Below are 27,088 nucleotides of genomic sequence, written 5' to 3'. Positions count from 1 at the left end.
ATTTTTTCCCCTTTTCTCAGAATGGATCTGAACCACAGGCTCTTCATCCCCAAGTCAATAACATACACTCTCCTCTTCAGGTTTTTATAAGAGTTTTGCTGATGCAATCTCATTACAACAGGGTGAGAGCCCCCCACCAGCTGGGGTTTCTCCCCTGCAAAAATACAGCTTTTAAGTAAGTGCCACTTCAGTCAAGTTTCAAGGCATCAATTTAAAGAAGGAAAACGGGGAGAAAGAGCCAGGCCCAAAAAACCAGCGACAAAGAACTCTCCGAGTCCCTACCTTTCTCAGACTGCAAAGCGCCAAAGGGGCCCCTGGGACACGAGGATGGGAGGGGAAGGGGATTGTGGCTTTTGGTGGGTCAAGGGCGGCCTTCTCCCCAGGGGGACGAAGCGGAAGCCATCTGGAAGCTTGCTTTCTTTTGTTTGAACCAAGTGTCCCAAATGGAAGCAGGTTCCTCATCCTTGGGCACACATCTTAAATCCGACGCCTCCACAGACACCATGCAGATGTAGAGGAGCATACATACTGCCTGTCCCACCCCCAGCCCTGGTCTGTGCCCTCTGGAAGGCTCGGGATTGTAAACCATTCTCAGGGCAATCTCAGAGCAGCGGGTCCGCAACATAGACACCCAACGGCCACAGTGGCTGGGCCGGCAGAGTCCTCTCAGCCCCACCCTTGCCCCAAGAGCAAAGTGCCTTCACCATGAGAACATCCAGGAGTCCTGAGGACTCCAGCAGAACGCGGCCTTCCCCATCCTGAGCAGTTTCCAACAATAAATGAACACCACACTGCTGGGAAAGCAGATCTTTTAAAAATTGTTTTGTTGTTATTTGAAGGGACCAAATGGGGAGGAAAAAAAAAAAGGGAGAAATGAAAAGAACCCCTGAGGCAAAAATGGCTTTTTCTTTCTGAGTCTCCCCGGACCCTTGTGCCCCGGCTCACAAGGCTCCAGCCATCTTCTGGGGGGGGAGGCCTTCCTCCATCCAGAGGGAGGATGCCGAGCCACTCCACAGCATGCGCCGGTGAATCCGCCGCAGGCGCAGCAGGTAGAGCAGGATGGAGAGGACGACGACCAGGAAGCAGGCCGAGAACAGGTAGTGGTTGTAGACAAACGAGAAGCTCCGCCAGTGCGCGTGGCCCGCCCGGAAAGTCTCCTGCTGGATGTCTCTGCCAAAACAGAGGGACAAACCAGGAATGTTTACCAAGGCAGAGAGGACAGGAGGATGGAGCCACCCGATTAATCTGTTTTGAGAGACTTGGCTCTGATCAGGACTTATCTGAGGAGCAAGCCCCAAGGTGACCTGGGGGTGAGGAGGGCCTGGGAGCCCACCCCAGCCAGCAGGCCCAGGCCAACCCTGTCACAGCCGCCTCTAGGCATATCACCAGACCCCCCCCTGCGGAGGGTGCTGCCCACTGCAGCTGTGGTGAGGAGGTGGAGAAAAAGGAAGGGATCATCACAGTGACAAGGTGAATGACACCTCCTGATCATGTTGGACTTCTATGGAGCGCTCCCCAGGCCAGGCCCTTTGCTCATCTGGTTCTCCCTGCAGCCCTGGATGGTGAGCACCCCACCCTTCTCCAATTTATGAGGGGGTGATGGGACTTGTCCTCGGATCTTCTGTGCCAGAGACCAAGTCCTCCTGACCCCGCGCCACACAATCCCATGAGTTTCGAGCCTTATTTAATTGGGAAGACCCACCCCTAGCACCGGGGAAGCAGCCCAAGGCTAGTTTCCAGCCCCCCTTGGAGCCAGAGGCCTTGGGGGGGAACAGTCTCCAAGGCAGTGGCCCCAGCGCAGGGGTGTAGGCCTGGACCCAGAACATGGTGAGGGGAGAGACTGAGGTGGTCCACAGTCTGGTCTCGAGGCACCAGCAAGAAGAGAAATGGGTGAGGATGAAGATGGGCAGAACACCCCAAAGTCAGAGTGTGGAGACCCTTGGGGGGAGGGGGCAGCTGGGGAATAGCCAGGGGGAGACAGGGCAGCTGGACAGGAGGAAGAGGTCAGGGTCCCTATGAGGAAGCAGTCAGCAGTCTGGGGAATGGGGCGATGGCGTCACAGTAAGGGTCTCCCTGAGGGTCCTGGGCCAGAACAGCTCCCCGGGAAAAGGAAGCCTAAGGCTGCCCAGCTGACAGGTCGGACTGAGCTCACTCAGCTCCCATCCCAAGGGAAGAGGGCGGGTGGCCGGCACCCTTAGCAAGAGACCATGGGCGGCCGGCTGACAGCAATGGACAGAAGATGGCAAAGCAGGAGGGGAAGAAAGCCCCAGCTCAGGTTGCCCAGAGGCAGCCCCTTCTAGGTGTGTTGTGGACACCCTGGAGGCTGCCAGTGTCCGCTTTCTGCCCCCCCCACCTCCTGGCCAATAGGTGGTCTTCCCAGACTTACCTCAAAGGCAAAAACCGGGTCCTGTAGAGGATTGCTCCCAGTGTCCACTGCACTTCCTTGTCGTACACCTGCAAGGCCGTCTTTAGATTGCTATAATTAACTGGGAATGAGAAGCCTCGGTGAAACACCTCATACATCCAGGCGGATTTAAAGCACTGATACCTGCAAGCCAAAAGAGGAAACGAGCTTGAGTTGGACAAGAAACAACGCGCGAGGGGCCCGGAGCCCGCTCTCCTGGGCCAGCCAGGTCGTCTCAGAAAGCCAGTGGTCCTGAGTCAGTTCTTCAAAACCACAAAATCCAAACAGTTTATCTGAAAGACACAGATGCTCCCCATCAATCTGATTCACAGTGACCTACACTGGACAACGGGCCCTGCCCGGCCCAGCTCTGGTGTCCTGGTGGAGGCCATCAACAGGAGTGTCCCAAGGAAGGAGTCCCCCAGTGGGCAGGGCCCCTCGCACCCCACGCAATCCTTCCCAAAGTGGAGGAAACCGCCGTCTCCCCAGCACGACATACTATGCCTACTGAAACCTGGGCTTTTCTACTCACTTTAGCCTATGGAGGTCAGCGTGAGAGGCATACAGGCCCTGGTCAAAGCGTTCCCGCAAGACAGACCACTTTGTTGCACAATAATCCTAAAGGAAAGCCATGAGAATGACTCAGTTGACATCTGCCACCAAAACCTGCCCTGCTCCCCCCATTCCCTCACCCCCCTGTTCCCCAAGTCCTGCCCAGGAGCCTTGCCCACTCTCTCAAACCAGCCTCCTCAGCCAGGGCTCCCAGCAGCCCTCTCTGGCCTTCTGCTAGGCCCTCCCCAAAATATGCCCCTCTTCTATCCATTACCTTGGCAGCTTTAATAAACTTAGCAGCATTATAATCTCCTCCCATTCTTAACACATCCTCAGTGCAATAGTAGAATTCTGAAAAGCCGTAGAATTCACTGTTCTGGAAATGAACTGGAGGCTGATAGACCCCGTTGAGGGAAGTCTGGGTCTCGTTGGTCTTGTTCATGAAAGGCTGAAGCGTCTTCCGGCACAGGGTGAAGTCTCCGGTTCCCCGAAGGTACATGGTCTGCCCGTTCTGCTGAATTTCGTCCCTGATGTCTAAGGGAAGGCAAGGGTCCAGGTAGGGAGTATCGGAAGTTAGACCCGTCTGCTTACTCAGGAGCCTGTAAAGAGAAATAGTAACAGTGAAATCTGTACGATCCTAAAAAGTGGTAAAATTTACACTTTCAGAGCGCTCTAAGTTTTACGAGTTTTCCTAAAAATGGCAGAATAAATGAATGAAAAACTCCTAAGTACCCACAATGTGTGAGGGTTGTTATGGCCATACTGCAGATGAGATAAAGCAGCTGGTAAAGGAAAGAGCAGGTCTTCAAGGCCAGGATTTTGTTACCCCACAGGAGGGATGATATTTGGTCCACAATTAATTAAATGAATGCAGAGTAAACTACATGAAGCATTTGCAAATGTTAATCAAAATATCTGACATTACCCTGGGAGAGGATTCATGCAAGGGCATGCATGGTGTGGATGGGTTGCTGCCAGCAATGCTGGAGGGCACAGCCACTTCAGGGAGGTCCCTCATCCAACCAAACTGCCCCACATCCAAATGAAAGAGCCCCACCAGCCCATTCACCAGACAAACCAAACAACTCTGGTGACCCTAAAACGAGACAATTTCGCCAGCACTTCTGAGGACTGGAATTCTCCATCCCTTCTATAGTTGGGAGTTCTTGTCACCTTGCCAACTGGAAAGGATTGACAGTAACCTTTTTACACCATTGTAAATTAGAAGCAATGATGATGACGGTGATGGCGGGCTAAGGAGCACAGAGTTGTCCGAGTCTGAGACTTCCCTTCCATGGACACCTCCCCCCTCAGGGAGCTTACGGTCAGACACAGGACTCGTACAGAGCTTTGGGAGGGCCCAGGAAATGGCCTTTGTCAACTCAAAGAGAATCCCTGTGAGCCAGCCTTGACAGCTGGGCCCAGAAGGCCGAGGAAGCAGGACCAGAACACGGACAACCAGCAGCCAACCCACCGGCCTGCCTGGCGACCGCATTCTAGCCTCTAAAACCACTGGCAGGCAAAGGGTGAAGGTGGAGGCTCCACAGAAGTGAAGTCACAGTTCAGACACACAGAAACACACAATCACACACACACATGGACCAAAGAGCCCGATTCCCGGTCCGGAGCTCATGCCGAGCAGACTCTGGTACCTGTTCCTCAGCAGGGTGCTGGCGAATATGCTGTCCTCATAGCGCTGCCGGGCCGCGTTGCCGCCAAAGCCAAGGAAGGTGGCAACGTACACCCTGTACACGTGCTCTGTGCGATGGACGTCACAGCCCAGGTTAAATTCAGCAAGCAAATTTTTGGCTACTTCTTCCTGGAGACATGAGGATTAAACAATCTCTCAGCACTGAGTGGGCTCAAACCAAAGCAAAGCAGATAAGGCTAAGTCTGCTTTCTAGCCTCTGCCCCCTTCAGAACAAGAGCCTCTCAAATAGAGAGGAACCGCCCAGAACCAGGAGCACGAAGCAGGGCCTCCAGAACCCCAGCTCTGAGCTGCTGTGGGAACTGGGCAGGTGCACATCTGTGGGTGCCAGACACACTCCTGCACATACACACACACACACACACACACACACACACAAACACACACGGGTTTATATTCTCAAACAGAGCTCCTGGCGGGGGATGGTGAAGGGCACCTTGGGACACCTGGATGTCCGGCAACTTCCTAAAAGAAGCTTTTAGGGTTCTGAGCTAAGACCTCCTGGTCTATAGCAGAGAACACTAGCAGTCGAGCTACATAGCGATGCAGCTACAGGTCTGAAAACAGAAGCAGGTGCCCCCGTTCCTGGCCAGTGAGCCCTATCAGCCCCCACTATTTTGCTTCTAATGGGAAAACTGTCAACAGTGACCAGGGGAACTGCACAGGAGGTAAATAGAGTGAAAACATGTCATAAATCATAAATTAAGATCTTCTCAAGCCCCAATACAAACCCTAAGTCTTTTCTGGAAATTCAAGTCTAAGGCACAACCAATACAAGTCTTTTCCCATTCATATTACTGGATTAAGTTTGTCATGACTTGTTTTATTTATTTTGGCATTTGTAAAAAAGCATTATCGTGCTTGTTGAAAGAAATCTAATTTACAGAGAAAAAAAACCCTCTAAAAAACCCAAACCAAGTATTCTTTGACATCTCTAAGTAAAAAGCTAATCAAGGTTAGCAAAACAAACCAGCTGGTTTCAATGACCAAACCCAAACAGCTTAGCTGAGATGTGCCTCGTTCTCCTCCCGTCTCTTTTCTCCTGGGGTTGGGGAGGCGGCACCCCAATAAGCACAGTAATGATGCTTTAAGACTCAGAAAACAAAACAAAAATGGATGGAGACATGTTAAATGAAAAATTAAACCAAACAGAAGGAAATCTATACAGATAATAACCTGCTGTGAGGAGGCAAAGCTTACACTTTTGGGGACTTCGTACGCTATCTGGGTAGACACTCCGCCCATGTCCAGAATACCCGCTGTCCTTTTGCGGACAATGGCTGCTTGGCTCTCAGCTCCAGGAACGTTCACTTCCACCACGGCCTCATCATCTGGAAAACATGCAGACCCTTCTTGAGACAAAGCATCCCCGGCATCTGGGATCTTCTCAGGAGGCCCATTTGTAGTCACGATTCATTTTTTCTCCTCTTGAGGCAAATGGAGTTAAGTGACTTGCCCATGGTCACAGAGTTAAGAAGTGTTAAGTGTCTGAGGCTAAATCTGAACTCAGGTCCTCCTGACTTCAGGGCTGATACTCTATTCACAAGTCATAATTCATTTAAAGTGGATTTAGTCAACCTGGCCTACCGATAAAGCCAAAGCTCTTCTACAATTCAGTTTAATTTGATTAAACAAACATGATTCCTATGCAAAAATGTACTGAGTTCTCCTGTAAAAACTGTGTCTGAGATTTAGCTAAAACAAATTCCAACTCAAATTTTAGAAAAATAATTAAACAGAAATCATTGTAATCCCCCAACAAGCAGAACTATTGGTTTAATTATTATAGCTATCACACTTACCATCTTCAATGTGCTCAAATCGCCCAAGGACAAAGTTAATGCCAATCCAAGCATAGACACCTAGAGACATTTCAAAGAGCAAGAAAAGCGTTTTGAAAGATCTAGTCTGACTTGTGCAAATGTAAATCACGACAAAGGTCTATTTGTAAGACTGAAGTTCTATCACATCTTAATCTGAACAAGGACACTGCCTCAGAGGTTCTTTCAGCATAACCATGAATACCAATTTTGTTCTTCAATCAAGCACCTGGCAGACCAGGTCCCGCACCTGATCCATATCAGCTCAGAGACTGTTTAAAGATGCACAGAGAGAAAGGATTCTGGGAGGATGGTGAAGTAGTGTAGAGGGCACAGACAGTAGGGGAACTCTTAAGTGAGGTATAAGACCCTTCAACCCAGAGGGAACCTGCTGACAGTGTCTGGTTCGGCTCCCCATCTCCCCTAAGGGTTCTCACCTTTCCTGAGAAGTCAGAGGGCTGACCATCTGTGTTGTGATTGAAGCAGAGTGACACCAGGTGGCAAAAGTTATCTATACGCATTAGCAAGTTTATGTGGTCCCAGGTGCGCAGCATGTACTTAGCACCTGCGCAGTATTGCTTTGGTTATATAAAGGCAGGGGTCCTCAAACTACGGCCTGCAGGCCAGATGCAGCAGCTGAGGACGTTTATCCCCCCTCACCCAGGTCTATGAAGTTTCTTTATTTAAAGGCCCACAAAACAAAGATTTTGTTTTTACTATAATCTGGCCCTTCAACAGTCTGAGGGACAGTGAACTGGCCCCCTATTTAAAAAGTTTGAGGACCCCTGTAGAAAGGGATGAGGATATGTAAGGGGGAAAGAACTTGGAATAAACGGACTCCATATTTCACCATCGTCGGGAGTCCTGCCTCATCACTCCTCCACTAAGACAGTATGTTTTAATCACCCTGGCATGGGGACTCTAGAAAACACAGTACTTTTTGTCACCCCCAACTTGGGGGCTCTAGAAAGTAGGACGCAACAGTTATGGTAAATGAATCTTATTGAATATCATTGTTCTATAAGAAATGATCAGGAGGATGATTTCAGAAAGGCCTGGAGGGATTTACATTAACTGATGCTGAGTGAAGTCAGAAGAACTAAGAGATCATTATACCTGGCAACAAGAAGGTTATACAATGATCCATTCTGATGGATGTGGCTTTCTTCAACAATGAGATGATTGATGCTAGTTCCAAGAGACTTGTGATAGAGAGAGAGAGAGAGAGCCTTCTACACCCAGAGAGAGGACTGTGGAAACTATGTGTGAATCACAACACAGCATTTTCTCTCTTTTTGTTATTTGCTTGCATTTTATTTGCTTTCTCTTTTTTTTCCTTTTTGATCAGTTTTTTCTTGTGCAGCAAGATAACTGTATAAATATGTATACATATATTAGGTTGAACATATTTTTTTTACACATTTCGCATATATTGGATTATCTGCCATCTAGGGGAGAGGGTGGGGGAAAGGGAGAGAAAATTTGGAACACAAGGTTTTGCAAGGGTCAGTGTTGAAAAATTACCCATGCATGTTTTGAAAATAAAAAGTTTTAAGCAAAAAAAGAAAAAGGAAAAAAGTGCACAGAAGAGAACAAAAGGAAGCTTGTGGGGAAATAAGATCTTCAGCTCTGAAAATTACTTGTAAAGAGGTATGTTTAGAGATCCATAGGTTTATAGAGCATTCTCTCTTTCTGCTTCAACTCTCTGCATGGCAAGTATTCAAAGAGAAGCATGGATTGGTGAATCTTTGCGATTCAAATCTGCCTCCCAAAAGGAGGCGCCTGCCCATCAATGGGGGATGTTTTCTGAGGGTTTAGCAGAACATCAGAACCAGAGAGTGCCACAGACTGATCCTTCAACCTCAATTTCTAGCACTCCAAATGCCAAACTCTCTACTCTAGGCTCAATGGAGAGGTCTATAAAATAAGCAACTACTTTGTATTAAAAGTGTTCATTGTAATTTTTCCCATCTCTCCTAAATGGCCATTACTGCCCTAGTGGCTCAACTTCTCCGTCGGGAGCTCAGAAAAGCTTCTACCCTGGGAGGCTCCAGAGCCTTGATGACCGTTCTCCATCAGCCTGAAGAGCTGTGGCTCATTCCTGTTTAAATCAACCAGAACCAGATTTCCCAAGTGATTCCTGTGGCAAAAACAAATTAAGAGTTTTCTATGGCAGAGTGTCTGGTAACTGTGACACTTTACAATCCAAGTGCATCTGGCTATAGTGAATAGGAGGAAGTAACTTCCCCAATATTAAGAGGTTGATGCAATATGGATAATTATGCCTCATGAAAGAGAATCAATGATTTGAATCCTTAAAAGATTCTATATATTTTTCTTTTCTGTCTCATTAATACTCCTTACTCCTCAAAGTTTAGAACTTTAATTCCTTGACCAAAAAAACACAGGATCCCTTCCCCACACTTTGTGCTAATTTACTTCTTTTTTGACACTTGCCTTCTGACAACTTTTCATCTTTCTCATGCCAATGATATTACTCTAAGAATTTGTGTTAAGGTACATGGTATAGTGATACTTTGATAACAGGAATTTGCACATTCATAGAATTCACTTAAAGGGTACAAAACACTACAAATCCAGAATATATATATATTTCTGTTTAAGTGTCTGAAAAATACCAGGAATGGGGAAAGATAAGAGAAATGAATTAATTCAAGCTTGCCTTTTTAGGGATTCACCTCTTTTATTTAGTTGTTTAAATGAAGGGTCTGCTCAGAATGTCATTTTAGCTGAAAGGTTTGTATGATACCAGCCCAAAGAACTTAAGTTAATACAGATGATCACTTATTAAATCACTAAAATCTGTAATTTATTAAAATGCAGCCCAAATAAGCTTTTTCCCAGAAGGGTTCTTGCTATAATTGGGCACTGCTGTGCTGAGAGTGTTGGCTCTCACAAATACAGCTGCAAACACACACATGAGTTGTATATAATTGACATATTTACTTAAAATCAATTTAGGAAATAATCTCCCAAATCCTGTTCCTTCTCCCAGATGACCATCTGCTTCCTACAGAGTCTTTCATTTTTTCCCCTCTCTTCTGCCTATTACCTGCCCTTTCACCTTTTCAAATTTAGTTTCACCCAATCTAAAAAAAAAAACAAAACTGGCAAGTTTCACCAAGAAGGGCTTCGTTCTGATGGATTCCACTGCCACTTATTATTGGTCTAATTATCTGCTACCCTGAGTACAGACAATGGCATTACTTAACACTTGATAGATCACTCTGGAAACCACATTACATAATCTATTTAAAGAAAGAACAAACTGAGACTGTTTAATATGGTGAAGAAAAGACAAAGGGGGACCTGAGACTTCTTTCTAAAATGAAGACCCATCATAAAAAAAAGAAACTGCTGGTTTTAGCATTGAATAATTCCTGACAGAAGTCTGACCTTTAAGATATTATATATATACATATATGTATAAGTATAACATAACAAATGGAACTGAGGCAAGTATACCAAAAGCCATTTCCCAATAAACTAGTAATCAAAGCACGTTTTCTGAAGAAGTGAAACTAACATTATTATGTTAGCTTATGACAGTGCATGTAATTCACTGTGAAAGAGGATTCTTTCTTTATACTGACTAATTGATTTCTAAGTGCATGTTTCATTGTTATTAAGCAAAAATAATAAGTGGTAAGAGTTAATAAATATGATTGTTAGGTTAAAAAAAAAAGGTAGATGATGGCTTTCAGGAGCCAGCAGGAAGAGGTAAATGCGCCAAGTGGGCGGCTCCCCCAAGCCTGATCTGCTGACAACACCAAGAGCGCGATCGAACACTGACCTTCCTGCTTCCCTGAAATAACCTCGGCATGAGAGTCAGAGAACAAAAAGTCAAAGTGTGCTGGGACGTCTGTCAGAAGATCTTCCAGGATGGCTTTTTGCTGACTGCAGAGAGAAGCCAGATAACGTTGTAAGAGAAGGCCCAGATTTAGGGCACAGCCCACCTAAGCCAGCCCGAGCCCCAGCAAGCACATGGCCTCAACCCCGCCTCCATCGGAGGTCCCGGAGGGAACAAGGGCCTCTCCCCAGCCCCAGACACCGCTCCCATCGCTCAAGTGTCCTTAGCTCCAACGCTGCCCCTCCGAGACTTTTTATCAACCACTCCTCGGCTTGTTCTGGGTCCAAGGAGAACAAATCTAAACTCCTTCTATGTTGCCACCCTTCAAATACTAGAGACTGCTGACACTGTCTTCCACAAAAGCCTTTGCCAGCACAAACAACTGAAGTTCCTTCAATATCCTAGTTATTCTCTCTAAATTAAAGTTCAGGACCCAGAACTAAACAGAACAATCCAGATCAAAGCTTCTAAAAGTGACTATTTGTAGTTGAAAATAAAGTAATTTAATGCTCTTTAAGATTAGAGTTTTTAGGCTGACTTGGTAGCACTCTAGTGACAGCGTGGAGTAACAACATTTCCTAGAGCTAAAGCAAGGAGAAAGATGCATTTTTTCATTTCTTCTTCCACAATCCAAAAGACTTTGCCCTCCCTTACCCTTTACTTAAAGGTTTGTCCCTCTTCTCCCCCACTCCTGAATCCAAGTATTGCCCAGGAACTCATAGAAAGGGTGCTTTCACTGCCCTTTCCTTCCCCACGCTGAGTTACCTTTCCGGAAGGATTCTCATCCCAGCCGTACAGAGGATATAGAGAGGGGTCTCTTTGTGTTTTCCCCGTGGCACGTGTTCTGCAGCAAAACTCAGAAGTGGAGAAATATAATCACTGACTTTTTCCGGAGAGGTAGCAAACTCTGATATGCCTGGAGAGACAGGAGACAATTCCAGCTCAGAGTCTGCTCTGGTCTGGCCAGCCTCAAGTTGCCCAGATGGCTCCTTCTAGTTGCAAAAAGCCATTTCTTTGTAAGTCACTTAGAATCAGAGCAGGCCCTAGGTGGCGTCACAGCACAGGCCTGACCTCGCCAGCTGTGTGACCTTGGACAAGCCCCTTCAGCCCCATCTGCCTCAGTGTTCTCATCTGTCAAATGAGGGGGGAAGGAAATGGCCAACACCCCCCTTCAGTGTCTCCGCCAAGAAAACTCCCAACAGGGTCACAAAGAGTCGGACACAACCAGAATGACCGAACCACAGAATCGCGGTCTCAGACCCAAAAACATCTGAAACAGTTCTGTCCAAAGCCCTTACTATACGGATGAGCAAGGAGGCCTCTACAAACTTGCCCATGGTCACAGCCAAGCGTCCAGAACAGGGAGGACATCTAGAGCCTCCAGGGCAGCCACAGAGCATCTGCTACGTGGCTGCACCCAAGTCCGGCAGGTGCTGTCTGAGGCTCGGGCCAGGAAGGTCTGGTTAGAAGTCTGGGCCAGGAGGCTCAGATCAGGAGACTCGGATCAGTTAGTTTGGAGCAGGAGGTTCAGACCAGGAGGCTCAGGCTGGGAAGCTCGGATCAGGAAGTTTGGGTCAGGAAGCTCGGGCTCCAGGACTTTGGGAAGGACTCCCCAACCATGCGGGCAACGCCAAAGTGGAGTGAGTTGTTTCAGGAACCCGTGGCTTCCCCCTCACTTGGTCTTCTTGCCAAGGCTGCAGAGGCCCTTTGGGAGCATCCTGTGGGCATGTGAGACCCCCTCCCAAGATTCAGAACTGTAAGAACATAATCTGGACTCTGGACTTAATCATCTAGTAAATGTTTTTAAATGGAGCCACAGCTGACAAAAGGCAGCGAGCCAGGACCCTCCTTCCCCTGCCCATTCCCTCAGGCTTTGAAGGGTTGGGGGACCAAGGAGCTGGGGTCCTGGACAGTGACTGGAGCAGGAATGGTCAAAGTGTAAATCAAGTCAGAAAACTTTCCCCTCCTCCATTCTTTGTGGAAAATGTGCTCATGTGTTCAATTCCATTCTCCTTAGTCCTCCAAGCATTTGCATCCTGCTAGAAAGAGCCTGAAGTTTAACTGAAGCAGGATGTGAAACAAGGGCAGATCTGGATCTCCAGCCAAAGAGGGAAAGTGCAATAAAAGGAGAGGAAGATCAAGTGTGAAAACTTGAATATGTTGAGGGCATTTGTTATTTTTTTTTTAGGTTAAGTGACACGCTCAGGGTCACACAGCTAGGATGTGTGAAAGTGTCTGAGACAGCATTTGAATTCGGCCCTCCTACTTTGGGCCATTCTGCTGCCCCTATGTTCTCCTGTCACCCAGGAGCAGCACCTGGCATTTTCACAAAATGAAGTCTGCCACACATGTAGGCCTCCTCCTGAAGTCCCAAGCACCCAACAGGATAAATCCCAAGGCCTTGCTGCAGGCGCTACAACAGGACGCTGTGATGCTAGGTGACCAAGAGGGTGGGAGGGGGTTTCTGGTCCCCAGCCCAGCTTTCTGGCCCTTAGTCCCTGGCTTCCTACAGCTGAACGCCCCCTCCCTGCCTCCCTGAGACAAGCCCTGCAGCCAGGCCTCAGACACAAAACTCCCTGGCCTTTCTCTGTCTCTCCTTGACACAGGCTCTCCAAAGCAGCCCCAGCTTCACCTCTGTGCCCTCGGGGCCTGGACAAAGGAGCAGCTTTCATGAACTGACCAGTGGCCGGCCAGGGCAGTGACAAAGGGACTGTTCTATGGAAATGCTGACTGTCCAGACTCTGCATACACTTCTGGGGAGCCCACTCTCTTCTTACATAACTGAGAGGTGGGGTGCTGGCCCTGCAGCCAGAGCACAGGCTCCCACTGACCCTCCAGGCAGGGGGACCAGGGGCACATCCCCGAGGGACTCAGTGCTGGCTGGCATTGCCGGAGCATTCTTATACAGAAATCCCCATGGGAATGACATCAGGGCCTGGCGTCCGTCCTATTATGTAATCACCATTCAACAGCAAATCTGGGGCGCCTGAGCTTATTGACTTGCTTGGGCAGTGTCATGCTGGTTGAAATGTCAAAGGATGACAGTACAGACCTGCCTTCCCCGTTAAAGAGCAGCCTATGGTCCACACTCCCAAACGATCCCACTGCACGGCACATGAGGCACATCCACTCTTACAGATCACCTGCCTTGGACAGGACCCGCATTTTTGCAGGCCAGAAACAAGATCATCGCCTCTCCTGGGCTCTCAGGGCAACCCTATCACCTGGTTAATAATACATCCAACCACTCCCTCTCTTACATCCCAAATAACTGACAAAGGTCTGCTACTATCAGAGACTTACTGATGCTAAGTGAAGGGAGTAGAACCAAGAGAACTTTGTACACAGCAACAAGAGTACGTGATGATCAACTGTGATGGACTTGCCTCTTTTCAATAGTGTGGTGATTCAGGCCAGTTCTAATAGATTTGAGATAGAGAGAGCCATCTGCATGCAGGCGGAAGACTAGAGGGACTGAATGTGGACCACAACAAAATTTTTACCTTTCTTCTTGTTTCCTTGCCTTTTTTCCTTTCTCACTGTTTCCCCCTTTCTGATCTGATTTTTCTTGTGCAGCATGATAAATGGGGAAATATGTTTAGAAAAATTGCACATGTTTAACATGTCAGATTACTAGCCATCTAAGGGAAGGGGATAGGGATTTTGCAAGGGTGAATGTTGAAAATTATCTTTGCATGTATTTTGAAAATAATAATATAAAAATAAAAAATAAACTTTAAAAGATTAAAAAAACCAATGGGGGGTCGGTTACAAAACAGTGGAAAAACTGCTCATTTATCAACAACCCACACAGACCGGACATGGCCACGTGGCCAGCAAGGACAGGCCAGAGCCCCTGTTCTCTGTGCATTTGTAATTGAGAAGGCTGACAAACAGATGAAGCTCAGAAACCGGGGGTGGGAGGTGCCAAGGAGGGGCACAAGAGGGCCATTATTGCTGCTGCTGCTGCTCAGGACACTGGGCACCAGGATGGGGCAGAAAGGGCCTCCCTGCCCAAGGGCCTGAAAGACGGACTGGCAGCAGGGCCCACAGAGTGAGGGGAAGGCGGCAGGCCAACCTGCCTGAGGTATGGGGAAAGAAGCAGCAGCTGCATTTGGACACTGACACCAGGGGAAGCAGCAGGGGGTCCTGAACACTGGGCCGGGGCCCTCATTCTCTATGGGAGCATCCCCACACTTTGTGGGAAGAGGCTCCTTCTCTCAAGTCTAGAAGCTGAGGGGACTGGCAAGGGACTGGCAGGCCTGAGCAGAGGGAGCCCTCCTCCCTGGGCTCCTGGCAGATGGACCTGTCCTGGGACCGCCAACAGCTCGGCACTCTCCCCAGACACGTCTGCCTTCTCTGAACTACCCTGCCTCAGACCCAAGATGCCACGAGGTCTCTCACTGGCTCCCAGCAGCGGGGGGCTCCTGCCACTTGCACCCCCACGTACCCGGTTTTATTTTCATCACCACCGGCTTCCGGTTCTTGTCCCTCATCTGTCTGATGTCCAACAGATCATGCGGGTTGCCGTTGTGCCGGGGCCAGCAGTAGACGAAGATCCGCGACCCGCTGCTCCCGCAGTCCACCACGATCCCATAATTGATGTGGGGGTTGCTGGTGTCAGTGGCTTCAATGTCCGTCACGCGAGCCAGGTACCTGGCGGGAGAAGAGCGCGGGCACCTGGGTCTCAGGCCACTGTGCTCAACAAGCTCTGAAGCTGGGCCCTGGTCTCACTGCAACCTTAACACTCCCTCAACCCAATCACTCTTCAAACTGACAGAAAAAAGCAGCAGGGGCCTCCTGCATGGCCACAGCTGCTCCCAGAGTTCTCTGGGGCACACAGACGCTGCGCCATCCTGCCCAGACCCCCACGTCCCAGCCCACCTGGACCCCCATTGCCCCATTTTGCCCAGACTCTCGCACCCCGGCCCACTCAGACCCTCACACACGGGACCACCCGGACCCCTGCACCCCATCCTGCCCAGACTCTCGCACCCCGGCCCACTCAGACCCTCACACACGGGACCACCCGGACCCCTGCACCCCATCCTGCCCAGACTCTCGCACCCTGGCCCACTCAGACCCTCACACCGGGACCACCGGACCCCTGCACCCCATCCTGCCCAGACTCTGCACCCGGCCCTCAGACCCTCACACGGGACCACCCGGACCCCTGCACCCCATCCTGCCCAGACTCTCGCACCCCGGCCCACTCAGACCCTCACACACGGGACCACCCGGACCCCTGCACCCCATCCTGCCCAGACTCTCGCACCCCGGCCCACTCAGACCCTCACACACGGGACCACCCGGACCCCTGCACCCCATCCTGCCCAGACTCTCGCACCCTGGCCCACTCAGACCCTCACACACGGGACCACCTGGACCCCTGCACCCCATCTCACCCGGACTCTCGCACCCCAGCCCACTCAGACCCCTCACAGCCCAGCCTTCCCCTGCCTGGAAGCCACCCCGCAGGATCCTCCTCTCCCCTCCCAGCGGCTCTCACCTGTGAAACTTCTTATCCCGGGACAAGCGCCCATACTTATGCCGGATGATGATGACAGAAAAGTACAGCAGGGAAACCGCAGCAGCCAGGATGCCGACGACCACAATCTGGCGCAGGTTGGTGTTCAGGATTCGAGGGCATCCCACTGGGGAGATGCTAAAATGCCAGGAAGCAGGAAACAAGCAGGAGACGCTGATCCTGGAATCAAAGAGCGCCCACCTCAGAGCAGCCTCTCCCAACACCCGAAGGACCCACGGAGACCAGCTGGGCCCAGATTTCTCCCCGAGCTGCCTCTGTTTCCTACCCACATGTTCATGCTATGTTTTCTAGGAGGATAATTTTGTTCAAAATAATGTCCTTGGAATTAAAGTCATTCCATTAGTTAACCAAGGACAATGGCATATTTTTTTAAAATGCTATTTGTAAAAGTCTTCCCCTTAGATGTTATTTTTTGGTATCTCACATCCACGGAAACAGCTCTCCACCTGTGGGCTGAGGATCCCTCAGAAATCCACATCCTCATCTAGGACAGTTACTGGATCTTCAGCTCCATTACTCTGTGCAGCATGACTCAGCGCAGAATGAAAATGCACATTACAATAACGGGCCTACGACAGCCGGCCAGGCACTGTGCGAAGTGCTTAACAAATGGGGCCTCGTTTGATCTTCACCACAACCTTGTGAGGTGAGTGCTGTTTTTGTCCCCATTTTACAGCTGAGGAAACAGATAAAAGCAATGAGGCAGCTTGTGGTCACACAGGTACTAAGTATCTGAGGTCAAATGTCAACTCGGGTTTCTGACTCCAGGCCCAATCCCCGAGGCTGGCGAGCTGCCACTGCATAAGCTGTAGTGAGGAGCAATGTCCTGGGATTAAAGTTGTGTTTCATGTAAAGGCAGAATTCAGGAGCGAACACGGCTGGAGGACCGCTAGCCCAACTCCCCTTCTCCCCATGGAGCCTCCGGCCCCACAACAAGGCTCCGTTCCCCTGCTGGGGGCTCTAAGAATACCAGGCCCAGCCCTCCCCAAGGGGTTCTCCCCAGCACTACCCCTTGAAGAACGATTTCGTCAGCAGCCATAAATAGTGTACGGAGGGAACGCGTGACACAAATACTGCCCCGTCCGCGACCCTCTGCTCCCCCAGACAGGAAAGGAGGGCTCAAGCTGAGAGACAGCGAGCGGGGGGAAGAAGGGAGCTGACTGAGTGGCTCAACCAACCACAGCCTCAGAGAGCACTATTGGCAACACACAAACAAACACATGCTGCCAGTTTAACAATTCAAGCAGAATTTTAGAACCTCCAGGTCAGTCTTTCATTCTGACTCGGTGTCCCCAACATCAAGCACAGGGCTTTGCAAGCGGATTCTGAATAAATGTTTTTGGATCTGAGAAAGATGAGGCAGAAGCACCGTGGGCTAAGCCTGAAGGTGGCTTCATCTAACAGATTTAAGGTTTTAAATTGCTTTATTGTTGTTTAAAATACTTTAAGCCCTTGTGAACCATAAAAAAACATTTAAAACTACTTTAATAATTGAAACTTAACATAGGATGCCAGAATGAAAAGGTTCTAAAAATAAATCATCCTTCCTAGTCAAGAAAATATTCCTGACCACTTTCCAAGCCCTCAAGGCCGTACTTTCTGATAATTCAGCCCCATAGGAGAAGAGTAACACATCAGGAAGGGCTGAGCCTTTGGCAGGGCAGGCAATGCACAAAAGCCCTTTGAGAATCTGCAAAAGGTCCACTACAAGAAGGGAAGGATTTGTACACTGTTCTGACACGGGCCACCTTTATTCTATTCCCTTCCTTTAGGGGCCTCTCCTCCCGTCCTTCCTGCAGACAGGTAGAGCCGGCTGCCCCGTGCCACCCACCCACCACGGCAGGCCCCCTCTCACCCTGGGCTTTGCCATATCCTTTTGTGTCTCCAGCCCCACAGCGCATGGAAGAGCCCAGAAGGGATGGCACAAATGCCACGCAATCTCCCTGTCGGTGTCCGGCTGGCACAACTCAGGCCACAAACTGGTGACCCAGGGCAACTGGAAGGAGCAGTGAGGAGCGCCCCAACCCTGGAGTCAGGAGGTCCTGAGTTGAAATGTGGCCTCAGAAACTGACACTGGCTGTATGACCCCGGGCACACCCCAGTCACCTGTCCAAAAAGCCCCAAAGAACAAACCGGTGACCACCAGCCCTGTGCCCGCACCTACCTCCCCATGCTGAGATGATCCGGAGGCGAAATCAAACCCAGGCTCTTGGTCTCGGGCGCTGCGACGCACTGTTACAAGAGCAGCTGGGGAGTGCCACGGCCTTCCTGCTCCTGGGGACGAGAGAGGACACGGTCAGCGCTTCCACGAGAGAGCCCGGCAGCTGCAGGAGAGGCCGCCTGGAGCAGAGGCGCAACCTCCAGGGATGGGGAGGGGGGCGCCAGACCCTGGTCTGGGGTGGGAGGGGGCCACAGTGCACAGAGCGCTGGCCTGGACTTGGGAAGGCCCGAGAAGGACGCCTGGCAGCTGCCTCACAAGCCCCTCAGCCTCTGCCTACCTCAGTTTCCTCATCTGTAAAATGGGGAGAAATGAGAGCGCTGACCTCGCATGACTGCTGTGAGGATGGTTGTTATGCTACTACAACTTAAAGAGAGGAATATTTATCTCAAATTCAGAAAAAAATAAGAGACACTTTGGTCTCAGACTCGCGTGACAGATGTAAGAATCCCCCGATCAGTGAATTCACATCCTAGAAGTGACCAACCGCGCGACACAATGAGTGGAGGAGGAGCCCGAGCTCAGGGAACCACCTGCTGATCACATGGCCGCTGAATGACAGCCTCCTCTGACAGCCCCGGTGCCCACCCCGGCCCTTGGGCACGCCAAGGAAGGCGGTTCTGCCACGACTGGGGCACGGCGGGCATCCCCGATCGGGGGCACGGGGGAAAGCCCCCCTCAGAGAAAGCCGAGCCCTTCTGCCTGTCGGGCTCAGCCCGAGGCTGGAGGGAGGGGGACAAGACCCTGCGCCCCCTGCTGGGGACGCCTCAACCAAAATCACACAGCAATCGGCTCTCAATGACAGATCAGGCCAGACAGAGACAGACCCACAGCCAGTGGCTACAGAGCACGCCCCCTTCCCAGGGGGAGGGGGAGCAGCTGGGGGCTTTGGGGAGGCTTCAGGGAGGGGAGGGGGAGCTTGGGCTGAGTCCTGAAGTGACCCTAGCAGGGAGAGGTGAGGGAGGGCACCTTCCAGGGAAGGGGAAGTTGGTGCTGGGGTGGGGGTCGCCTGGAGGGGAGCAGCTGAGACAAGGCCACCCTTCAGTGAGGAGGAGGGCGACAGGGAGCTCTGCGTGGGGTAGCCACAAACCCCCAGAACCACCACTTGGGGTCAGACCTCCCCTCCCTGCCTGACCCCCAGCTGGCCGGGACCGTTGAGGACCCGTACCCCATGGCAGGCTCGGGTCCCTCGTTGCTCACCGGGAAGCCGGCCCCTCCCGGGGGGCTCCGCAGACCTTGGACAGCCGGCCTCGCCTCGGCCGGGCCCCTCCCCCATGTTCGCAGGCCACCACGTCATTCTCTACATCTCTCGTCTCACAGGACGGCCCGGCTCCTCCTGGCCCCTTTCCCCCACTAACCCAATGGTGCTATTGCTTCCTCTCCCCTTCTCCATTTCCAGAGCCCCACAAAAAGGCAGGCCATTGTTTTCTTGTGCCGGGTCACAATAAGGGCCTCTTGGCTGCGGGGCACCCATCCCCTGTCATCAGTGGGCTCACCACAGCCGGCTGCCCCCTCCCAAGCCATGGCCATCATCCCTGGTGCACAAGCCAGAGGGCTGGAAACAGCTCCCGAGCACTTGGGGGTCAGGCTGGGCTTGTCCCCTGGGAGCCCGGGCCCTCCCAACGGGCGGCTGCTCCTGCCCTAGGCCACAGGGCCCCTTCCCTGCCCCCCCCAGGCTCGCTCCTCTCCCTGGGTAAACCCTGTTCTCTTGACTGTAAAATGCCACCATCACCTGCCTCCTCCTTCCCTTCTGCCAGCCCCAATCCGACACTTTCAAGGTCCAGGTCAATCAACATTTCGCTCCCCAAGAAATCATTTCTGACCAATTCTGTCTTACAATTACTTTGAATTTCTTTCCTACTTTTGTTCATCTGTGCCTCAAGTTTACATACTTGATTCTCTATGGCCTAAGAATTATCTCATTACACTCTTCTACTAATTCCTCTCCACTGTGTGGTATTTTAGGGGTTAAAGCCCATTTTACAGAAGAGTAACCAGACTTTCCAGGGCTGGGGCCAGGGTCCCACCCCAGCACACTTTGCTGCATTTTTGTTTATTTTGTGACTCACCACGGAGCCCCAGGGGATCCGTACACTTCCCAGAACAGGTGCTCCACAACTTCTTGCTGAATTAAATAAAAAGCACATGGTTTCCTGTACACAAAATATGCACAGGGTTAACTATGATCTATGGTAGGCCTATGGATAAGAATCAGGCAGCTTCAAAAATCCCATTTTGTTTTATAATTCAGTCAAACCAACAACCAGAAATAGCACAGGTGTCAATGATGGGGTCAATTCAAGAAAGAACTAGGAATCCTTTCAGTTTTCTGAAGCTGAAAAATTTTTACTTTCATTAAACTGAGCAAAGTACATTAAAAGACGGCAATGTGAGATGAAAACACCGAGATTCTTGAAAAGAAAATAAATAGCCCCTGATGATCTCCTAACGTGGAAATTTCTTAATTACAAAACTCTTCCTTTTAAAATGCTTTTCTTGTACAATATTCCGTACCCTGCCATTTCAGTCAGTCCTAATTTGCCAAAAGGAAATTGTGGCGCAGCTAAAACATCCCCCGAGTTCCCAATCTCTACCTTTGGCTTTCCTATTTTTTCAAATGGTTTTTACAGGGACTTCCAACAAGAATTCCACCTCCATGGTTCTTGCACAAGGCCAGGAGATGCCAGGGAAAATCACCAGACTGCTCAAGTGCGCTGGGAACGTGTCCAGCCATCCCTCCCCCCGCTCTGAGCTCTTCCTACACCAGACATGCCTACGTGTAAGGGAGGGGAGAGATCCAGGCTGTGGGGCACCATGGGGCTGGCTGCGGTAGAAAGCCAGGAGCGAGGGAGGCAGGGGTACGGACAAAGATTTCTACTGGGGAAGCGCCAGGGGTCTGGCACTGGACAAAGCAAGAAACCCTGGCCAAGCCCAGCAGGCCAGGGATCCGGCCCCAGCTCTGCCATCAAATTCTCCCGTTCTGGTAAGCATTTTCTCAGCTGGAAAATGAAGGCAGCTTGGATTATAGAAGCTGGAAGATTCCCTTAAGAGGAAGGAGCGTGGAGTGCTGGGAGAAGCACTGGCCTGGGAGGCAATGAGGCCCATTTTTTAAGGCAGTCCACCAGGAGCTTTGGATAGAGACACAAACATGAAATGCTGCATGTGCAAGGTGCAGCCTTCCTGGGAACCCCAGAGAGCATAGAAGTAATTCAGAAGGGCAAGGGCAGGTGATCAAGGAGCCCCCAGTAAGCCAGCGCACCAGGGCCGGGCCCTGGAGGCTGAGCTGGGGGTCCCAGAAGGCAAGCTGCATTCTGCACAGAAGATCAGTCAAGTCAGCTTAGCGGGAATGCAGTGCATCCTTTCAAAACCTATCTGAAGACTGCACCTTGGATAGTGACGCAAGGCAAGGGAGTCCTATTAGGTAACACATCCTGAAAACAGGCGGGAGGGAACCAGCCCATGCAGCTGTTCAGACAACAGGCTGAGGACTGGGGATTTGGGGAATCTCTGACCAGAAGGGCGAGCCAACAGGCTTGACTATGTGGGGGGAGGCCTACCTAGAAAGCCACCTGTAGGATCATAGGATTACTGAATTTAGAGTTGGGAAGACCATGTGAGACAACATAATCCCATGCTCTCATCCAGCGCCTGCCCGGTGGATCACTGAAGAGGGGAGATCCGTTAGGAAATGATTAATATGGCAGATCTGAGCTAGGGGCGCGGGATGACTGAACGAGGGTTGTGGCTGTGTCAACAGGGAAAATAAACGATAGATGCAGGAGATTGTAGCCAACTGAATGTTCCCACAGGGTGAAGGAGCCTTGGCAACTGCAGTGCCCTTAACGGAAACAGGAAATCTGGGGGTGGGGAGCCCAATTAGGGAATCATGGGGTCTCTTTATGTCAAATCTGAGATACCTTCAGAGCATTTAAGTGAGGAATGGATACCCAACAGGCAGGTGGCAACATGACATTAGTTCCCGAGGGAGATTACGTATACACATTTGGAAGTCAACTGAATAAAGATGACAGCTGAACTCACAGAAGATGGATGACAAGACCATGAGTCCAAAAAGGGGAAATGGTGCTGGGAAAGGCCCTGGAGAGCCGAGCTTAACTGGGGAAAGGAGAGGAGGATGGAGGAAAGGAGACTGAAAGGGGCAACGAGACAAAGCAACGCCATAGAAGCCAAAGGAGGCCAAAGTAAAAAGTGGGCGACAGTGGCGAATAAGGATCAGAGAGGGCCAAGACCGAGAAGTCCCGGGCTTTTAGATGGAGGAAGTCGTTGGAGCCCCAGCTCACCACTAAAGTGGCAGAATCACATTAACTCTTCCCAGTCATTTTCCCTGTCTGTGAAAGGAGAGATTCGAAGAATTCTAAATTTGCTACCAGTTCTCACTTTCTATGATAACAGAATTTTACCTTCTTTTTTTTTAGGTTACATATGTACGGTTATGTAAACCATTTCCACATTAGTCACTTTGTACAAGACTCAAACAAAGGGAAAAAAAAGAAAGTGAAAAAAAGCATGCTCTGTTTTCACTCAATATCAGGATTTTATCTTCTATTAAGTGTCAAGTCTCTGAGCATTAAAAGAATCCCCAGTGTTCTAATGAAAGATCTGGGTTAGAGGTTGAGCTGCGTGAGCCTGAGCATAATCTACCCTCGCTGGGCCTCATGCCAGCTAGAATATTACTAGTCTTATTTCACGTAGGAAACGGAGAAAATAATCCTAACAAGTGTTCTCTCCCAGGGCTGTTGTAAAACGAATATGGGTTCTTACTATTACTTTGGAAAAACCAGCAAGACTGATTGCTCCAAGCTACTCCAGGCCTGAAAAACATCGTGATCTCTACAATGTGTTATGGAGTTCCTGGGGAGGAAATCCCTTTTTAAATCTTAAAAGTGTTTAAAAAAAAAACGAGTTCTCATTCTTGCAATACCACGATGCCTCTCCACCGTGCGCCTGTGTGTTTTAATAACCGGTTGTGAAGCTTCCTCTGGCAGAGAAAGAAGGGCTTTCACTGGGGAGCACCATTTTCCTTTGGTTTATACGTGGCGCTTGGCTTAGTGGGCAGGGGCGGCCGAGGGTGCTCCAGACAGAAAGCAGGGTCTGGAGACGGGAAGACTCCTCTTCATTTCAAATCCAGCCTCATTTCCTAGTTTTGTGACCCCGGGGGAGTAAAGTAACCCTGCTTGTCTCAGTTTCCTCATCTGTAAACCGAGCAAATGCTTGGTGAGCTGACATGAACTGAAATGAATGCGAGCAAATTAAATAACCGATTAAATAATTGATAAACATCATTTGAATAATTAAAGAAGTCTTGCGTATTGTCGGGAAGCCTGTGTTCAAGTTCAATGTCACACCCCAGTTCTGGGAGCCAACCCTGGACGCGGGTCCGCCCCCGTCCTGCCCGAGGGTCTCCTCCATTTTCACAGCAGACTGTGTGTGACCAGCGTCCTGACCTGGAGTCGAGCTCAGACCCCACCCAAGAAGCGCCCGGGAAGACCCCAGCACAGGCTCAGTTTTCTCATCTGTAAAATGGGGGCGAGAATGCCCGCCCGACCTCCCCTAATGCCCAAGCAGCAAACGCTTGCCAACCATGACAGGGGGCGGACGCCTGGGGCCGACTACGCGTGGAGGAGAGCGGAGGAGAGCGGAGTCACTCTCCTGCGGGCCCGTCCAGCTCTCCGCGGCCCGCCTCCGCGTCCCACCTGTGACGGGGACCGGGAGCCTTCCCGGGGCGGGGGATCGCGGACAGACACTGGGGGGCGCCCTCTCAGGAGCCCCCTCGGGCTACAGAGCGGGGTGGGGGCGGGGTGGGGGAGAGCGAGAAATAACCACGACAACGACCACAGCGCCTCGTGACGCGGCGCGGCGCCCCTCCCCTCCCCGGGACGGAGCCGAGGCCGAGGCCAGGGCCGGGCCCTGCCCCTGCGGACCCCGGCCCCTCACACCCGGCCCGACGCGCACTGAAGCCCAGCCCCCCCCCCCGGGCCCGCCCGCCGCCCGCCGCCTCACCTGCAGGGCCGCCCCGCCTCCGCCGCCGCGGCAGGGCCCCTGGGAACAGGGCGCAGCGGGCCGGCGCATCTCGGCCCCGGGAGGCTCCGAGGGCAGCGCCGGGACCCGCCTCCCGCCAGCGGCTGCGCTTCCGGAGCGGCGGCGCGCGCAGCCCCACTCGGAGACGGCCGCGGGCCGACGGCGGCGTCCGCGCTTGCGTCACGGCGCGGCGCCCGCACGCGGCTCGTAAGCCAGCAGGGGAGGCGGGGCCCTGGCGGAGGCGGCCGCGGGATTGGGAGAAGGGCAGCCTCGGGGCGGGGAGCTTGGGGGCGGGGCCTCCGGAAAGGGGCGGGCCTTGGCCTCGTGGGCGGGGTTATGAGGCTATTGGGGCGGGGCTCCGGCCTCCTCCGCAACGAACGTGTGCACGGCTGGTGCTTCCCTGCGGGGAGCACTCCCCAAGCGCGGGGGAGCACTTCCCAAGCGCGAGGGGGGAGCACTTCCCAAGCGCGGGGAGCACTTCCGGGGAGCACTCCAGCGCGGGGGGCACCCTAGCCGCGGGAGCCACCGGCGCGGCGCGGGGGCGGGGCCGGCCAGGTGAGCTTGGGCTGCGGCACGTGATCTGCCCTGGAGCGGGACGTCTCCGTGCCGAGGGAGGCCCGTCCAAACCCCGCGCTTCGGTGCTGTAGAAATAGATGGCCGTTAGGGGCCCGGGGACGCGCCGGCCGCCTTGGGGGGGACGTCCCCGGGCGGGGAGGTTTTACGTCCGCTCCGGGACCCCCATTAACCGCACTCATGGGACCCGCCGCGGATAATCCGCAGGCTCGCGGTTCCAGAGCCAGAAGCGCGCTCTCGTTACCGGGTCTAAGCCCTCGGTTTCCCTGATGGAGAACGGCGGGACAGTCGGAGCACCGGGGGCAGGACCCGAAGCCAGGGCCTCCGGCTACGCGGCCTCTGAGGTCCCGCCCCAGCAGCCGCCTAACAAATGCTCATGAGTTGCCGCTGTAAGGGGCACGCGGGGGCTTTCCCGCTGGAGGTTCTGGGTGGGCCTCAAACCCTTCTCCGAAGGGGGCTGGCTGCTGCGGGTCTGGCCGGCCTCCCTCCCGGGCCTCCCCCTCCGGCCTCCCCCGGCAGGAGCTCGGGACGATTCTTTCAGCCCGTCCCCCAAGTGTTGTCAGTCTAGGAGTCAAGCCGAGTCCCCTCAAACTCACGGGTGCCGCGGGGACTACGCGGGGACTACGGGGGGACGCGCACGCAAGCCGGTGCTTGTTTCAGAAGGGTGAAGCACGAGAACCCGACCCGCGGAACGCCAGGGCTCTCTTACTGGCCGGGAAGCAGCCGCGAGAAGTTCCCCGGGGTCCTCGGTGAAGCGGCGGAGATCACTCCCTTAGGAGAGTGATAGATGGCCGCAAAAATACAAATGAAGGCAATGCTAACTGTAATTACCAACCCCAGTCCCAAGGAACAAATAGGAAGCGTGTTCCCTCCTCGGAAGGAAGAGGTGCGAGCAGGGAAACGGTGCAGACTGTCAGGTACAGCTGGTTTCCAGTCAGTTCTGCTTGTATTGATGAAAGGATCATGGTGCAAAAAGGGACCAGGCCTGTGATGTCATTAGTTCAGGGGATCGATGTGTTAAGGGGCAGGTCGATTCTCCCAGAGCCCCCACAGCTGTGGGTCAGAGCATCTGAGGGAGCTGCGGGGCAGCCTTTGCTGACACAGGCGTTGGGGACTGGGAATGAGATAAACTGGAGGCAGAGGGAGGAAGAGAAAGTCAGAGGCACAAGGCCAATCCTGGCCTCTCACAAGAGAGATCCATTCTGCGTTGGTTCTCCAACAGCCATTGCCACGGGGCTCCTGTGTATTCCGGCAGCTCCTGGTAGCGCAACGTCAATGGGTAAGGAAGCTCCTTCCACCAGTACAGGTTGGCCTCTGCTCACCGGCTTCTCATCTTAGAATATCTGCCCAAGAAAATATAATTAATAATTAAATGAATGAGTGAATAAAAAGGAAACATAATAAATAAATAAGCAAATAACTGTTTAGAAAGACTAAGATTAGCTGATATTCTGTCATTTGTAAATGGCTTCTATATTATTATAATTTCCTGGTAGTCCTTCCCAGAGGGCTGCTTAGCCATGGGTCACCTCGGACTGAAATTTCATCCCTTAGAGATTGGGGTTCTGGGATGGACCTCAGTGCCCGTCCCCTCCCTCTTCCCCCCCCCCCCCCCCCCCCCCCCCCAACTACAGGCTTGTTAGCCAAAGCAATTCCGATATGGTAGAACCGGCCAGAGCTGGTGGCCCTGGTGGGAGAGCCCAGTCTAGACTAATAGTATCCTATTCTGTGCTGAGGTACAGGGCTAAGGCTTCTAACCAGCCAAAGGGGAACTGCGGGTTGATTTTGGAGATCAGGGTAAGGGAAAAAGAGAAAACCTGCCCTATTTATGGATGGATAATAACCAGCTGATGAAGCTCGGCAAGGGAGGAGAGGTGGTGAGCAGAGAGCCCAGGAGGGGGCACTGTTGACTTAATTCCCGGGGATGTGTCTGAAAACAGAAAAGGTGTGTTTGGGAGGGCGGGGTCACCTGTTACCTGTCCAGGTGTAACAGAATTGAGAGCTCTTGGGCTTCTTCATAAAGTAGAAGAAACTGAGCTGGGCACTCACCGCCCAAGAACGTTTAGGCAAAATAGAAAGTAACTGAATACAACTCACGAAGCGCCCCACGGTTCAAATTTTCCCTGCAGAACTGCGCCAGACATTTCAGATAATTATAATTCCCACGGCCTGAGTTAGAATGCATAGGACCCCTCTCGGGACTCGCTGTGCGCACTAACTGGGACTTAGATGGAACTTGTTTCTGAGCAGAGGACAGAGGAAAGAGACTGGTTCTAGAGTTAAAGAATCTCAATGGCTAGAACCCCAGACCCAGAAGCAGAAGATCTGAATTCAAATTCTGCCTCAGCCACTGAA

General features: G+C 51.8%; 1 protein-coding gene across 5 annotated transcripts; it reads right to left on the bottom strand.

The window, feature by feature from the left end:
- Positions 1 to 75: 75 nt before the first annotated feature.
- On the bottom strand, positions 76 to 24,303 carry ENTPD4 (ectonucleoside triphosphate diphosphohydrolase 4). Of its 5 annotated transcripts, XM_031949661.1 has the most exons (14): positions 24,143 to 24,303; positions 18,068 to 18,177; positions 16,350 to 16,579; positions 15,865 to 16,062; positions 14,806 to 15,011; positions 11,121 to 11,271; positions 10,299 to 10,402; positions 6,467 to 6,526; positions 5,865 to 5,995; positions 4,609 to 4,775; positions 3,231 to 3,555; positions 2,937 to 3,022; positions 2,387 to 2,548; positions 76 to 1,170 (listed from the first exon to the last, which is right to left on the bottom strand). In XM_031949661.1, exons 3-14 carry the CDS (start codon positions 16,385 to 16,387, stop codon positions 942 to 944), a joined length of 1,857 nt encoding a protein of 618 aa, XP_031805521.1. In that variant the 5' UTR covers positions 16,388 to 16,579; positions 18,068 to 18,177; positions 24,143 to 24,303; the 3' UTR covers positions 76 to 941. The 5 variants fall into 5 exon arrangements, with proteins under 5 accessions (XP_031805521.1, XP_031805524.1, XP_031805522.1 ...); XM_031949664.1 differs by lacking the exon at positions 6,467 to 6,526 and having other exon boundaries at positions 5,841 to 5,995; XM_031949662.1 differs by lacking the exon at positions 16,350 to 16,579 and having other exon boundaries at positions 5,841 to 5,995; positions 24,143 to 24,302.
- Between the last annotated feature and the right edge of the window lie 2,785 nt (positions 24,304 to 27,088).

The sequence above is a fragment of the Sarcophilus harrisii genome, chromosome 2, assembly GCF_902635505.1.
Source record: "Sarcophilus harrisii chromosome 2, mSarHar1.11, whole genome shotgun sequence".
NCBI lineage: Eukaryota > Metazoa > Chordata > Mammalia > Dasyuromorphia > Dasyuridae > Sarcophilus > Sarcophilus harrisii.
The sequence above is the reverse complement of the archived record's forward strand: the minus strand, read 5'-3'. Positions and strand labels throughout refer to the sequence as shown.

Coding starts and splice junctions, on each gene's coding strand:
- ENTPD4 (XM_031949659.1), bottom strand. CDS start 16,387: ATGAGGATGTGGATTTCTGAGGGATCCTCAGCCCACAG. Junction 4,776..5,840: donor GCTTTGCCTCCTCACAGCAG/GTTATTATCTGT, acceptor TCATGTCTCCAG/GAAGAAGTAGCCAAAAATTT. Junction 2,549..2,936: donor GCTGACCTCCATAGGCTAAA/GTGAGTAGAAAA, acceptor TTTGGCTTGCAG/GTATCAGTGCTTTAAATCCG.